The sequence below is a fragment of the Diabrotica virgifera genome, chromosome 1, assembly GCF_917563875.1.
Source record: "Diabrotica virgifera virgifera chromosome 1, PGI_DIABVI_V3a".
NCBI classification, from domain to species: domain Eukaryota; kingdom Metazoa; phylum Arthropoda; class Insecta; order Coleoptera; family Chrysomelidae; genus Diabrotica; species Diabrotica virgifera.
In genome coordinates this window covers 105,061,411-105,077,041 of record NC_065443.1, presented here as the reverse complement: position 1 = coordinate 105,077,041, position 15,631 = coordinate 105,061,411, and the positions used below count along the sequence as shown (strand labels likewise).

The 15,631-nt window shown below is 30.5% G+C and overlaps 1 protein-coding gene across 3 annotated transcripts in view; it reads right to left on the bottom strand.

Moving 5' to 3' along the window:
* Positions 1-15,631, bottom strand: part of LOC114325333 (uncharacterized oxidoreductase YjmC) — a 103,535-nt gene that overhangs the window by 52,372 nt on the left and 35,532 nt on the right. For all 3 annotated transcript variants that reach the window (XM_050642779.1, XM_050642774.1, XM_050642768.1), the window contains one exon: positions 13,260-13,407. In XM_050642779.1, the coding sequence (XP_050498736.1) occupies positions 13,260-13,383 (124 nt within the window). In that variant the 5' untranslated portion in view covers positions 13,384-13,407. The remainder of the gene's footprint in view (positions 1-13,259; positions 13,408-15,631) is intronic.

The window sequence follows — 15,631 nt, the reverse complement described above, 5'->3', positions numbered from 1 at the left end:
TTCGAGATAAACGCGGTTGAACTTTAAAAAAATCGAAAAATTGCAATTTTTGAACCCGAATAACCTTTGAATAAAAAATAAAATAGCAATTCTGCTTACCGCCTTTAAAAGTTTGAGTCAAATTATATCTGTTTTGAATATTCGCATTGCTAAAAATTTATTTTTTGATTGTTAAAAAAAGCTATAAACACATAGTGTTTCCCGTGCCAAATACATGCGTTTTAATGCATGCTACATAGAAATAGCCCCGCTTGCACTTTTACCTCTTCTACCTACTCGTTCGATTTTAAATGAGAAATCATTGAAAACATCACTCAAGCACTAGGTATTTATAGCTTTTTTTAACAATAAAATAATAAATTTTTAGCAATACAAATAATTAAAACCGATATAATTTGACTTGAACTTTCAAATGAGGTAAGCAGAATTACTATTTTATTTTTTAATCAAAAGTTATTCGGGTTCAAAAATTGCAATTTTTCGATTTTTTGAAAGTTCAACCGCGTTTATCTCGAAAACTATGCATCGTACGAAAAAATTTGTGGGAACATTTTTTGGTTAGAATGGCCCAAAAAATACAAAAAATTGTTTTGTTTTGCGAGAAATCGCTGTTATGTGATTCCTCAACTTCTTGGTTTATAACAATATTATCGACATCCGGATCAACTGTTACCCAAAAAATTCGTGTTCTACAGGTCAAAATACATAAAAAAACTTGGGTAAGTCCATCTGAATACAAGAGGCCGTTGTACCCCCCCTGGCGACAGGACTATTACTAATTTATTTCAAATAATATATCTTATTGTGTTCCTGTTTTAATGAAATTAACGCGACAATTCGATAAAATAAAATTATTTTGACATGATATTCGAAAGTCAAATCGGTAGACAATAACAGTCGTTTTGAATCATCGTCATGGAAACCAAGATCGTCGTCATGCTAACTAATTGTATTGAAAGTTTGGTTTTGACAACCTTGTCAAAGAATTAATTTGTGTATGTATTTTAATATTAATTAAATTAATTGATTAAAATTTGGTAATTTTTTAAAGACTCTTAGAAAAAATATTGTTCCTAACTCTTGCAGAAAGTCTCTTTTCCGCACTCGACTGCTTGCCGAACTCCCGCTTCGCGTCGTTCGGCAAACTGCAGTCGCGTGCGGAAAAGAATGACTTTCTGCACTTGTTAGGAAAATAACTATTTTGCGCCACGTAATATTCATATCAGCTCTTTTGTAGCCGGAATATTATGTGCGACACTTATTTTTACCTCGTTTAGCGGTTTTTTATTCTTGTATCATAGTTCAGAGCGCATCTGTTTTGAGATGGACGTTGAGAGGTGACTCATATTTTTTGCAGAAATTGCTTGGAAAGAACTCATAATAATAATTGAGCTATCCTCCCTCTAGGCTATTGATTATATTCAAAATAAGATAGCTAAAAGGAACTACAACGTTAACGTGGTTTTATTATTTGATATGATCAATGGACATCTATGCATGAAAAAACCGCGGAGTGCTACCATTTAAAGTGGTGCGTTTTTGAGAAATGGGTGAATGAGTCCCTGGACACAGGTTACATTAGGGTGAGTTCTATGCACTTTTGGTACAAATACGTCTACATAAAAATTGTTCCTGGTTAAATTTCTTATCTAAATATAACTTTTTAAAGTGAAAGGTAGTTTCTTTTACAAAAACATATTCAAAAGAAAAAGCACAAAGAAACCCAAAAGAAAGAAATTTTGTTTTTTGTCCCATAACTTTTGTCCACGGGGATATAGGTATAGACATTGCTTCACAGAAAAAAAAATTACATATTTTCTCTTTAAAATGATGTTTAGTAGAGGTCATTAGGATTTACAGTTTTCGAAATATGATTTTTCAAAGTTCGCCACTCACAACAATTTTGGGCAATTTTCCTTGTTATTTCGCAAATATTGTTCTGTAACTTTTTTCTACGTAACTTTAGGTATACTACATTCGCTCTCGCGAGATTTTTTTTGAGACATTCGGAATAGGAAACGTACAACACAAAAATTCCTACCTCACACTATTAACTGCTAAAATCAACTCAAATCAACTTAATTTTTCATTAAAAAAAGAAGAATTATTAGAAATAGTGGGAGTGTCTACTAATCTCATAAAATTTTGTGAAGTTTATTTCTACAAAATATTTTTATTTTGTACAATAAATAATTTTCTCATTTGCTATCAATACATTATAATGGTTTAAATAAATAAATATTGATTGGCGTAAGGTTTATGTTATTTTTATGTCTGTTTACTATTAATAATATTGGATATGAGTAGGTGCGTTGGTTTTGTAGTAATTTCCAGTCACTTCTGACAACTGAATTTTTCAAAAAAGAAATTACTAACGTCAGTGTCAAAAAAAATCTCGCGAGAGCGAATGTAGTATATATGCCATGGTACACGTAATAGGAATAGAAATCAATGACCTTTAAAATGGTCTACTGTATAACGTTGTACGACTTTTTTTAAAGAGATTATGGTTTTTCAAGATTTTATACTTTTAACGATTTTTTTATAATATAATATAAAAATAAAATAAAATTATTATATAATATATTATATATTATATAATACCTAATATAAAAAAATATTATTTTTTACATTTTTTACGATTATTTTTGAAATTTCTCATTATAACTTTTTTTTTCTTGTACATGAATATACCTACTATCTATATATTGCGCAACAAAGAGGGCTTACTTTCTGTTCTTTAAAATGGTGTATCATCTATATTTAAATACATAATGGAAATCGAGTGATTCTTTGATATTTTAACTGTATTATTTAAAATTATTTCTTTTACAAAAATTACATAAACATTAGTCTTAAAAAACATCACTGTAGTTAAAATTATTTAAACGTTAACATTTAAAAAATTTTCAAAATCAAAGTCCATCTCTTCGTTAGCATTAGCTTAAATATCTTCCTCTGACACCTCAGTTATCTTAGAGTTCCCACAATGAGTACCCATGCACATGCACCCTTTGCAGAATATTGAACAATTAATTCCTATCTTCCTACAACCGCAGTTTTTTGTACATCGTTTGGTACATTTACATGCTACATATTTTTTCAAGCAAAGCTTGCGGTTCAGGAGCTTTGACAGTAAATATTGGAATTATTCCATATTTTGAAGTTTGCCCGGCCGAGTCAAGTGGATTCAAAGTATTACCTATAAAAATAAGATTCAATCATAACACACAATCAAATAAAATAGTTATAATGAGGAATTAAAAAAATATCTAAAATCAAAAATCGTTGCTTAAAAGTACTTATTACAATTTGAAAAAGCCATATCTTATTCAAAAATAACCCTAGAATTTTTTATAATACACCATTTTTAAGTTAACAGAATAAGTTTTCTTTTTTATTATATAATATATATCATATAGAAAAAAAGTTATAATGGGAAATTTAAAAAATAATCGTAAAAAATATAAAAACTCGTTAAAAGTATAAAGTCTTGAAAAAGATAACCTCCTTAAAAGAAGTCGTACAACATTATAGAGTGAACCATTTTAAAGGTAATTGATTTCTATTCCTCTTACATGTATCATTGCGTATACCTAAAGTTACGTAGAAAAAAGTTACAGAACAATATTTGCGAAATAACAAGGAAAATTGCTTAAAATTGCTGTGAGTTGCGAATTTTAAAAAATCATATTTTGAAAACTGTAAACCCTAATGACCTCCACCGACATCATTTTAAAGAGAAATTATGTAAGTTTTTTTTCTGTGAAACAATGTCGATACCTATATCCCCGTGGACAAAAGTTATGGGACAAAAAACAACATTTCTTTCTTTTGGGTTTGTTTGTGCTTTTTCTTTTGAATATATTTTTGTAAAAAAAAGTATCTTTGACTTTAAAAAGTTATAATTAGATAGAAAATTTAACCAGGAACAATTTTTATGTAGACGTGTTTGTACCAAAAGTGCATAGAACTCACCCTAATGTAACCTGTGCCCAGGGACTAATTCACCCATTTCTCAAAAACGCACCCCTTTAGATGGTAGCACTCCGCGGTTTTTTCATATATAGAGATTCATTGACCATATGAAATGATAAAACCTCGTTAACGTTGTAGTTCCTTTCTATAGTACATAATCAATAGCCTACTCTCAAAAAGGTCCGGAACATTGTTTAAATAATCAAAATGTCAAAAAATGAAGGAAAAATTCGATTATTTTCTTCGTTTTTTGATTATAACTTTAAAAGTATTCACTTTCGGGAAAGTTTCACTGACAAAGAGGTTGCACAATTAAATTTTCTACAATATAGGATTGGTTAAGAATTTTAAAAATTGTCAGCCTTGTTGCAAAAGAGCAATAATTGCGAAAAATCATTAAAAAAGAGTATTCGAATTTTACGTTTTTCAACCATTTATGCTAGAATTGGGGCCTTCATATTTTACCCAGAAAAACTTTATGACATAATAAAACAATACTGTAAATTTAATTAAGATCGGTTTAATATATTTTGCAAAATAAGTTTTTAAATCCAGCTTTCGCAAAAAAAAATTCAGTTTTTCAAATTGTTGCAGGACTGAAAATAAAGCAGAGAGCAAGTTAAATTTTTTTACATATAGAAGAATACTGAACCTTCCATTTGCAATTCGCAAAATTAAAATCGGTTAACTACCACATCGTCAGGTTTTTTTTTAAATAAACAATAATTTTTGGTGCTACGCGCAATACAGCGGTGTTCGATTTACACAAGTTGATTTCCACCAAAATTTCTTCGAATCTTTATCTAATATATTATTTTCTTACTCTATATTTTGTTGTATTTTAATATTTTAATTCCACAAAAATCAAACTAATTTGAGTATTGTTTGTGAAATATTATTTAAACAATTGCATAATATGTTTAAAAATAATAAACTTTTATTCTCTAAGTTAAAATATACGAACAAAGAAAGTTTTTGCTAAAAAAAGTATTATATCAAAGGACATACTATGCGTTTTTATTAATTATATATTTATAAATATATAATTATATATTTATAAATATTTATAATATATTTATAAATAACCGATTTTAATTTTGCAAATTGCCAATGAAAGGTACAGTATTCTTCTACAGTATAATATTTTGAAAAATACATTTTTTTGCGAAAGCTAGGTTGCACAACTAATTTTGCAAAAACTATTGAACCGATCTTAATGAAATTAGCCACTATTATTTTATTGTATCACAAAGTTTTTCTGCGTGAAATATGAAGGTCCCCGGATTAGTATAAATGGTTGAAAAAAGTAAAATGCAAATACTTGTTTTTTATGATTGTTTCGCAATTATTGCTATTTTGCAACAAGGGTGACAATGTTTAAAATTTTTAACAACGCTATCTTGTAGAAAATTTAATTGTGCAACTTTTATGTCAGTACAACTTTCCTCAGAAATGAACACTTTTAACGTTATAATCAAAAAACAAAGAAAAAATCGAGTTTTGCCTTAATTTTTTGACATTTTGATTATTTAAACAATGTTCCGGTCCTTTTTGAGTGGGAGGATAATTCAATTATTATTATATGATTTATTTCCAAGCAATTTCTGCAAAAAAATGTGAGGCACCTCTCAACATCCAAATGTAATAATATTTTTACAGATGCGCCCTGGTCTATCACGAGTTTTTCGAATATTTTAATAAATTTTTTTTCTCTGATTCTGGCCTTGGTTTAGAACTAGAACCTTTAGCCACGTAATTGTATAGGTAACTTATCACTAACTCAGGTGTAATGTGTAGTGTGTGTTGAGTAAGTGTCTTGTTACTTTGCAAAGTCGACGTCATTGTCTTTGCAAAGAGACGCTAATTGTATCCGAACGTCTGCGGTCCCTCCGGTGAGTACCGATCCCACAAGGACAGAAACTATTTTCATTTATTAATTTATAATAAATGAAAAAATTTCTGACCCTGGTGGGATTCGAACTCACTACCATTCGGAACTTTCGATTCAAAGGTTAGGCGCTCTTACCACTGAGCCACAGAGGGGGTATTTTAATAAATTAATTGTATGGAATGTAATGTTTCTCGAGGAGAAAGTCGCAAAATGTCGCCTGTCAAAATTTTCAATGTGTTTTAAATGTAATCATTATTTTCGAATCCTGAGAAAAGTAATAAATATTTTGGAGAAATTTAAACTTATAATGAAAGATTGCATTATTATTGAGGGCTGAAAGTTCCTGAAAACTTCTATAATGTTTATTTTAATAAGTTACAGGTTACAAGGGTGAAAATAAAAGAGAAACAAAATATTTCATTTAAAAGAAAGTTGTTTTATTTATTCTAAGAGATTTTCGGCCCTCAGTAATAATGTAATCTTTCATTCTGCGTTTAAATTTTTCAAAAATGCTTATCAGTTTTCTCAGGATTCGAAAAAAAGGAATACATTTAAAACACATTGAAAATTTTGACAGGCGACATTTTGCGCCTTTCCCCTTAAGCGTTATAAACTACTAATGTTTTATCACATTATAATAATGTTAGTTCTTTTTTACAAAACTTATTTTTCTATTATTACTTTTGGCAACAAAACTGCCTCTTTTCTTTATTAGGTAATATTCATAATAGCTTTCCAGTTCTAAAGTAGCGTTGGGAATATTCCCAGAAAACATCTTGGTTGTGTACGTGTACTTATATAGTACTGAAATCATTGGAGCTCAGAACTTTAATCTATTAAATACACTGTATAATTTACGTATTCATACTTATATAAATATTCAGCGTGTATATCGTAATTTTTACGGTAACCTCTTGATAAGGCAGTTTTATTACTCATTATCGCTAATAAGTTAAGTATGTATACCACTCGTTATACTGATCTCTCAGTTAATAAAGACAAACCGCAAACAATGCTGATAAAAACACCAACGCAATTGATATTGTAAATTTATAGTTTTAGTAGTAGTTTTTATAGTCTGTGCTAATAGACATATATTACGCAAAAAATGCGGAAATGTTATGGAAAATTTAAAGAGATAATGTTGCAACTTAGCTGATAAACAAACAATTCTTTTGAACTCCCAAAAATGGTTTTATCAGTCAATGTTAAAAGTAAAAATAACGTAGAGACCATAGAGATTCTTATTTTTTCTTTATTGCCGAATGTCAATTGCTTTTGATTTAAAACTGAAAAAATAAAGATGAGTTCTAGTGTCCAGACAACAGTAATTTCATAACAGGCTGTTTTTTCACAAGGGCAAGTTGTTGTCCTTCCACTTAACCCTCCTCGTTTATCTGAGATTTTGACCGGCAAGAATGACTGTTAAGCTACACAATCCACCCAAGGGTGCAAGACTTATTCCAGGCGGAGTTGTGGGAAACACAGTCACCAATGTGAAGTGGACTTTCAATAAATTGGAGGTAGATGCTAAAAAACTGGTTTAAGAGTAAATGAAGAGCAAACCAAATATACGCGAGATAGAATAGGGCAAAATCTTACAAGAGATCCATATAACTTTAACCTTTAACTACACGCGCTGGCGTATTTGGTACGCCAGATATAAGAATTCTACTGCAAATATATTTAAAAATTAAATTTTTTACCTTGTTTATCTCTCTAACCTATCACTGGAATGTGCTTTACAATTTGGTTTTAGTTTCGTTATAATCAGCGTTCCGGGAAGATCGTAATTTACAGTTTATTATCTATTGTTTCCGGTGGTGGACAATATACGCCACGATTATATTAATACAAATCGTAATATAAGTAAATATTTCAATTGTTTTTTAGTTATTATGGCACAAAATATATTTTTCTTTGTAAACAATACCTTTTCTCCTGTAAAAAATCACATTTCAAAAAATTTTTTATTAGTAATTTTATTTATCATGGAATCCAGTTATTCCATGATTCCAGTTATAAATCCCAATTGGCTTACTGAGAAGGAACTCCAGGTATTCACTGATGCCGAATAGGGTTTATAGCAAACAACTAAGTGTATTTTTTCAAAACAAAAAAATAACAAATCCGCTGTTTTAAGTGTATTTTCTTGTGGCGTATAAAGTACGCCACGCGTGTAGTTATGTTATAACTTGATGCGCGGGTAGTTAAAGGTTAAGTAAAAGAGGGGAGAGTTTTAACTATCTCGGAACAACATTCACGGTAAATATCGATATCGATAAGAATTCCGGAAGCAAACAGATATTTATATAGCCTACAATATAGTAAGCAATACCAAACAAGAACAAATGCCGAGGTCAAACAGATGAATAGGCCTAGCTACGTTCGTAGTCCAATAGATTAAATAGTCTAGTAAAATAAAATTACACTACATGTAAATCAAAATGTAAATTCGTACAGGTTGAAACAAATTTTATATCAAAGTTTAGGTGGGTACAAAAGATATTTTCAAGAAAGTATCCAAATCATACAAGGGGATCATTGTTTAAATAATTAAAAAGGGGTCATTTTTGCAAAAAAATTCCTTTTTTAACTGCGGAGGTCATTCAGTTACTAATGAAGGTATATAGGATTGTTTTCTGCAAAGTTGAAGAGTAAATCTTTCACATAAGACTTACCAAATTAAATTTGACCCCCTATTTATTTAAATAATTATACATATAACTTAAAAAACAAATTTGCAAATGAATATTTTTAGCGTTTTAAATAAGCACTATAAAATATCCTATTTTACAGGAGAAGTTGCGCTATGTTATCGTTATTAGTCAAAAAAAAAATTGGTCCAAAAATATTTAATATTTTTTGAGATATTGCATTTGTTTATTAAATGTTACTCTATTTTCAATTGCAAAAACGCGGTTGTTGCCAAAGAAATATTCACCTGTATTAAATTTTATTATTTTTATTTTTATGTATATTTTCGATAAATGTATTGACAAATTCAAATTTCAATTAAACTTCCCCCTAAAATGGAATTTGAAAATTATTCAAATTTGTTTATAATTTGTTTTTCTAATAACGTCGAGGGGATTAAATATTTTGAAACGCTGTTTCGATAATTGGATTTCTGGGAATTTTTCACTAATTAAAAATTTTTTTTTGTCTTTTTTCCTCTTCTTTTTTTTTTCTTGGAGGTATATTACCACGGGCCCTTTTAGGGTCAAGTTTCATTAAGAATGTCGAATCTCTAAGTTGTAGATTCTAGACCTAAAAATATTAAGATTTAACTAAAATCTCTTAAATAAAATGTGGCTACTTACTGAGTTACAGAGTGTTTTATTTAAAAATTTAAAAATTATTTTTACCCAGAACTTTCAAACTATTTGACGTATCCTTATCATACGTAGCAGAAAGTGTGAGTACTATACAGTCTACTAAATTGTGATAAATAAAAGTTTCTAGCTACTACCAGAGGCGTACGACAGGGGATAGTTACTGGTTGACCCTTCCCAAATTCTACGTCACTGAGGGAATTATTATTTTAGCGAAATTTTTCGATGTTCCATTACTTTCTATGTAAATAATATACTCTTTACTGGTAACGATTAAGTGATTAGTTTTCGAGATATTGGACGTTAAAAATGAAACGGCATAGTTATTTTGATTCATTCACTTTAAACTTCCAATATCTCTCAAACTGATGACTTTATCGATACCAATAAAGTTATTTACATACAAAGTATTGGAGAATCGAAAAATTTCGCTAAAATAGTAATTCACTCAGTGGCGTAGAATTTGGGAAGGGTCAATCATTCACTATCCCCTGTCGTACGCCTCTGGCACCAGCTAGAAACGTTTATTAATCACAATTTAGTAGGGTGTATAATAGCCACACTTTCTGCCAAGTATGATAAGGATACGTCAAATAGTTTTAAAGTACTTGGTAACAATAATTTTTAAATTTTTAAATAAAACACCCTGTAACTCAGTAAGTAGCCACATTTTATTTAAGATATTTTAGTTAAATCTTAATATTTTTAGGTCTAGAATCTACAACTCAGAGATTAGTCATTCTTAATAAAATTTAACCCTAAAAGGGCCCGTAGTAATATAACTCCAAGAAAAAAAAAAGAAGAAAAAACGATAAAAAATTTTGTTAATTAGTAAAAAATTCCCAGGAAGCCAATTATCGAAACGGCATTTTAAAATACTTAATCCCCGCGACGTTATTAAAAAAAAACGAATTATAAACAAATTTGAATAATTTTCAAATGCCATTTTAGGGGGGAGTTTAATTGAAATTTGAATTTGTCAATACATTTATCGAAAATATACATAAAAGTAAAAATAATAAAATTTAATACAGGTGAATATTTCTTTGGCAACAATCGCGTTTTTGCAATTGAAAATAGAGTAACATTTAATAAACAAATGCAATATCTCAAAAAATATTAAATATTTTTGGACCAATTTTTTTTGGCTAATACCGATAGCACAGCGCAACTTCTCCTGTAAAACAGGATATTTTATAGTGCTTATTTAAAACGCTAAAAATATTTTTTTGCAAATTTGTTTTTAAAGTTTTATGTATAATTATTTAAATAAATAGGGGGTCAAATTTAATTTAGTAAGTCTTATGTGAAAGATTTACCCTTCAACTTTGCAGAAAATAAGCCTATATACCTTCATTATTAACTGAATGACCTCCGCAGTTAAAAGAGTATTTTTTTGCAAAAATGACCCTTTTTTAATTATTTAAACAATGATCCCCTTGTATGATTTGGATACTTTCTTGAAAATATCTTTTGTAACCACCTAAACTTTGATATAAAATTTGTTTTAACCTGTACGAATTTACATTTTGACTTTTTTTTTATTTTATTAGGCTAAAATCCCAATGCCTAAGGTTGGCCGGCCATGTCGATAGACTCCCTAACAACCGCCTTGCCAAGTTAATCTGGGAGGAAGCCTCGACAGGAAAAATACCCTTAAGACGTCCACGAATGCGATGGAGATATAATATACAGGGGGTCCCTGAAAATAGTGCGTTCCTTAAAGGTATAGGTAGAAGGCAAAATGTAGAGCAAAAAAGTCTTATAACATTTTTTTCTAAATTGATCCGTTAGACCAAAAAACTAATATACATTTTGATATGCAAATTGAAGTCTGGCAACAAAGCGCAACTCAAAAATCTAAAGATTAAAAAAGTAGGTTTGTAGGTCAGTTGCATCTGGTAGGTAAAATAATGTAAATATCAACCAAACCCATATCCATTTTTTGCAGGTAGGTACCAACGATGTCAACAATCCCAAAAATCCCACCTCAAAGTAAATAAACAAGGGGTTATTAGGTTAAATTTCCACAGTCACAACAAGTTTTTCTAGGCTACGTTGCCATGTCATTCAAATTTATAAAAATAAAAATTCACTTGTATGGAGAACAATGTAATTTTTTTCTTGAAATCGGTTAACTTTATAAAAAAATGTTATAGGACTTTTATGTTCTCTATTGTGTATTATATCCATACCTTAAGGTGATATAGTAGCGATCAACAGGTAGCCAAAACGCGTTCCAAGATTGCGGCTATAATTTTGAATATTTTTTCGAGATATTTGGCACACGTATTCGTAATATAATAAAGAATGGCGGTACAGAGCCCAATTTGAAAAATATATTAATATGTAGAAATTACTCTGTAATTAAATACAATATTAAGAAAACGAGCCTGTACCGCCATTAAGAAGAACAAAAAAATACACTTTCTTCAAATAAACTTTTTTATCCGATGCCTAGATTTTGTGTCATTTTGGAACTACTAATGAAATAAAAAATTTTAGTAGTTCCAAAATGACACAAAATCTAGGCATCAGATAAAAAAGTTTATTTGAAGAAAGTGTATTTTTTTGTTTTTCTTAATGGCGGTACAGGCTCGTTTTTTTAATATTGTACTTAATTACAGAGTAATTTCCACATATTAATATATTTTTCAAATTGGGCTCTGTACCGCCAGTCTTTATTTTCGGGGGACACCTTGTATAGTTATATTTAAGAAAAATGGGGCTACCCACTGACCTAACTATCATGGACGACCGTTCGAGATGGAATCGATTTGTGGAGTCAACCAAGACCCACCCCGGGTAGTGGGGTGGTTTAATATTTTAAATAATATTTAAGAATTAGACAAGGCGAAAACGGCGGGTTCTTTGGAGAAAATATTCCCATGAGATTTTTTGGCATAAAGAATAAGATTCAAGAAGTCGCCCACGCGAAAAGTTGTCGAAATTTTTTTTAACAATTTTTTTTAATCAAATTGCAAAAATCAATATTTTTGGCTTGGACAATTTTTTTTACGTTTTTTGGACTATTCTCGATAAAAAAGGTCTCCTATAATTTTTCTCTAAAGTTGATCGTTTTCGAGGTAAAAGCATTTTAAAATTGAAAAAACGAAAAATGGCGGTTTCAAGGTTTAATAACTCCGTTAAAAGTTATTACTATGAAAGTAAGAAAGTGACTAAATCAAATAATTTTAAAGCCTCTCCTACAAGATCATGAAAAAATTTTTGTCATTATTTGATTACTAAGTTGTTATTTTTAAGTAATAATAATGAGCGCCATGCACGTTTTAGGCGGCCGTCCATGATGAGTGGGAAAGAGATTGAATGGCAGTCTAATGGCGCATCTCACTCGCACTCACATTTGCAGCCGGGTCAATACGATCTTACCGCTAATTATTAATAAATAAAAATAACAGCTTAGTAATAAATTAATGACAAAAATTTCTTCAGAATAATGTAGGGGAGGCTTTAAATTTGATTTAGTCACTTTCTGACTTTCATAATAATAATTTTTAACCGAGTTATTAAGTTTTAAAAATGGATATTTTCGCGTTTATCAAATTTTAAATTGTTTATAACTCGAACACGATCAACTTTAGAGAAAAACTACAAGAGACCTTTTTTGTCCGAAATGGTCCGAAAAACTTGTTTGTCAGGGCCGAAAATATTGATTTTTTGCAATTTGATTAAAAAAATTGTTAAAAAAAATTGGACCACTTTTCGCGTGGGCGAATTCTTGTACCTTATTCTGGGGTATCTCACGAATGTGATTATGCAAAAAAATTTCATGGGAATATTTTTTCCAACGAACCCGCTGTTTTCGCCTTGTCTAAGTCAGAAAAAATTTCATACTAAAACACAACCACAAAACAATGATATTTTACAGTAAAATATGACAAACTTGTTCTATAGTAAAAGTAGGTGGTATACTAATAAATAAATCCACGGAAATGAAAGGCGCATTTAACTATTAGTCACCTATTTTAAATTCTAAAAATCACAATTTTCAAGGCGCATAAATAAATTTTAAACAATTAAAAAAAAACACTTACCTTTTGTTTTTAACACTGACATTTTTCTATGGCACACTTTTGTATTGTTCTTCCTGAACAAGCTAGATAATAGTGGAACTGGAGCAGGTCTACAACCTACCAACAACTTTAGCCCTGAACTCATACTTGACGTGTGTCAACGGCTAATCTAAAAAATAAGTTAATCATAATAGAACAGTTTTATCGGCATTATGTCACTACGCATATATTTGCGAAGATAATAAAAATGAAGGTGAAACTTGTTAGTCTTCAAGTAGTGGCTGAGCAACCACGGAAACACAGATGCAATAATTTAGTATTGATAGTGCAGCCGATATGTGAAACAATTGTGCGTTTAATGATAGAACTATATAATTCGGACCACATATACTACACATACTACACATATAAAGGTTCAAATTTAGATATGAGGCCATCTCAGATTTTGCCTTTTACAAAAGTGGCGGGAATTCAAAATGGCGACTATACTAGGGTGGTGCGAAAAAAGTCAAGTTGAAAATCCAGTATCGCTATAGTGCGGAAAAGTTGCGATTGGTAATTGCATGAAAAACAAAACAAAAATTATTCAAATCGGAATTTATCTTCCGATCCCGCAACAAGCCTAAAAATTATGAAAAAATGAAATTTTACCTTTTTTTCGTAAATTTTTATTTATTCTCCATGTACATTTTAGTTATCGCTATAGTAAAATTTTTTTACAGTTTGCATGGTTGATAATAAAAACAATAGTTTTACGCACTTAACGAATATCTTCCGATCCCGCAAGGTCAATCAAAATCTATAAAAATTTGAAATGGTTGATGATTTTGATAAATTAAAAAACATTTAGTTATCTAATTTTTCTGTTACATTGTGAAGCTCTTCGCTTGTTCATATATTGTATAATAATATTTAAACGATCCAGAACTCACAACAAGAAGGTGGTTGTACTTTTTACTCCACCCACACCCATCTCTCCATACAACCAATGAGTGTGTGGTTTGTACATTATTTACATAGTACATTTCTTTTTCATTTGTTTGTATCCAGCTTTTAAACGTCAACTTTGAATTTTGATTTAATGATAAAATCTGGCAGCATGGACCTTGATTTAAGTGTTGCCTTGATAAATTCACCTCTTGATTGGATCCCACATACATTAGACGATACTTCCGTGACCAACTCTACGTACCGCTAGACAGCTTGCGTATGACAGGGGACGGTTTTGTACATTCCAGTCTGGCGTGTTGCCTGATATAATGTAGAAACTTATATCTTCATTTGAAACGCTTTGAAGAACTGGTGGAGAAGACAGTTTTTCAACATTCCAATATAATATTTCAGTGTAGTCCTGTGCTTCAAAATTTAAAGTAGGAGGGATGAAATTTCTAATACGTTTGCCCTTGGCTTTAGTCTATCCGGCTTTTAACACTCTTCTTAGCCCTAGCTCTCTAATGTGTTTCCTTTCTCCCTACTACTTAAAATTTTGAAGCACGGGACTAAACTGAAATAATAGACTGGAATATAATGTTGCAAAACTATTGCAGACTGTTGCAAAACTATCTTCTCCACCACTTCTTCGAAGTGAAATGAAGATATAAGTTCTTGCATTATATCGGGCGACATACCAGACTAGAATGTACAAAACTATCCCTGACATACGCAAGCTGATGAGAGGTGCCTAAAGTTGGTCACGGAAGCATCGTCTAATGCAGGGGAGGCCAACCCGTCGATCGCGACCTCTAGGTCAGTCGATCGATGACAAGAAAAAATTATCTACCTACCTATCTATTCCCGTCCTAAATATTACAAAAATTTTTAGTCAGTAGATCCCAGAGAATTAGAAAGGCAGATAGTAGATCTCAAGTCCGATTAAGTTTGTCACCTCTGGTCTAATGTATGTGGGCCACAATCAAGAGATGGATTCATAAGGGCAACACTTAAATCAAGGTCCATGCTGCCAGATTCTATCACCAAATCACAATAGAAAGTTGACGTTTAAAAGCTAGATAGAAGCATGAAAAAGAAATTTACTATGTAAATAATGTAAAAATCACACTCATTGGTTGGTTGGAGAGAAGGGTGTGTGTGGAGTTAGAAGTGCAACCACCTCCTCGTTGTGAGTTCTGGGTTGTTTAAGTATTGCCATGCAATATATAAACAAGCGAAAAAGTTCACAATGTAGGAGAAAAATGAGATAACTAAATGTTTTTTAATTTATCAAAATCATCGAAAATTTCAAATATTTATAGATTTTGATTGACCTTGCGGGATCGGAAGATATTCGTTAGATGCGTAAAACTGTTGTTTTTATTACTTAACCATGCAAACTGTAAATAAATTTTACTATAGCGATAAATAAAACGTACATGGAGGATAAATAAAAATTTCCG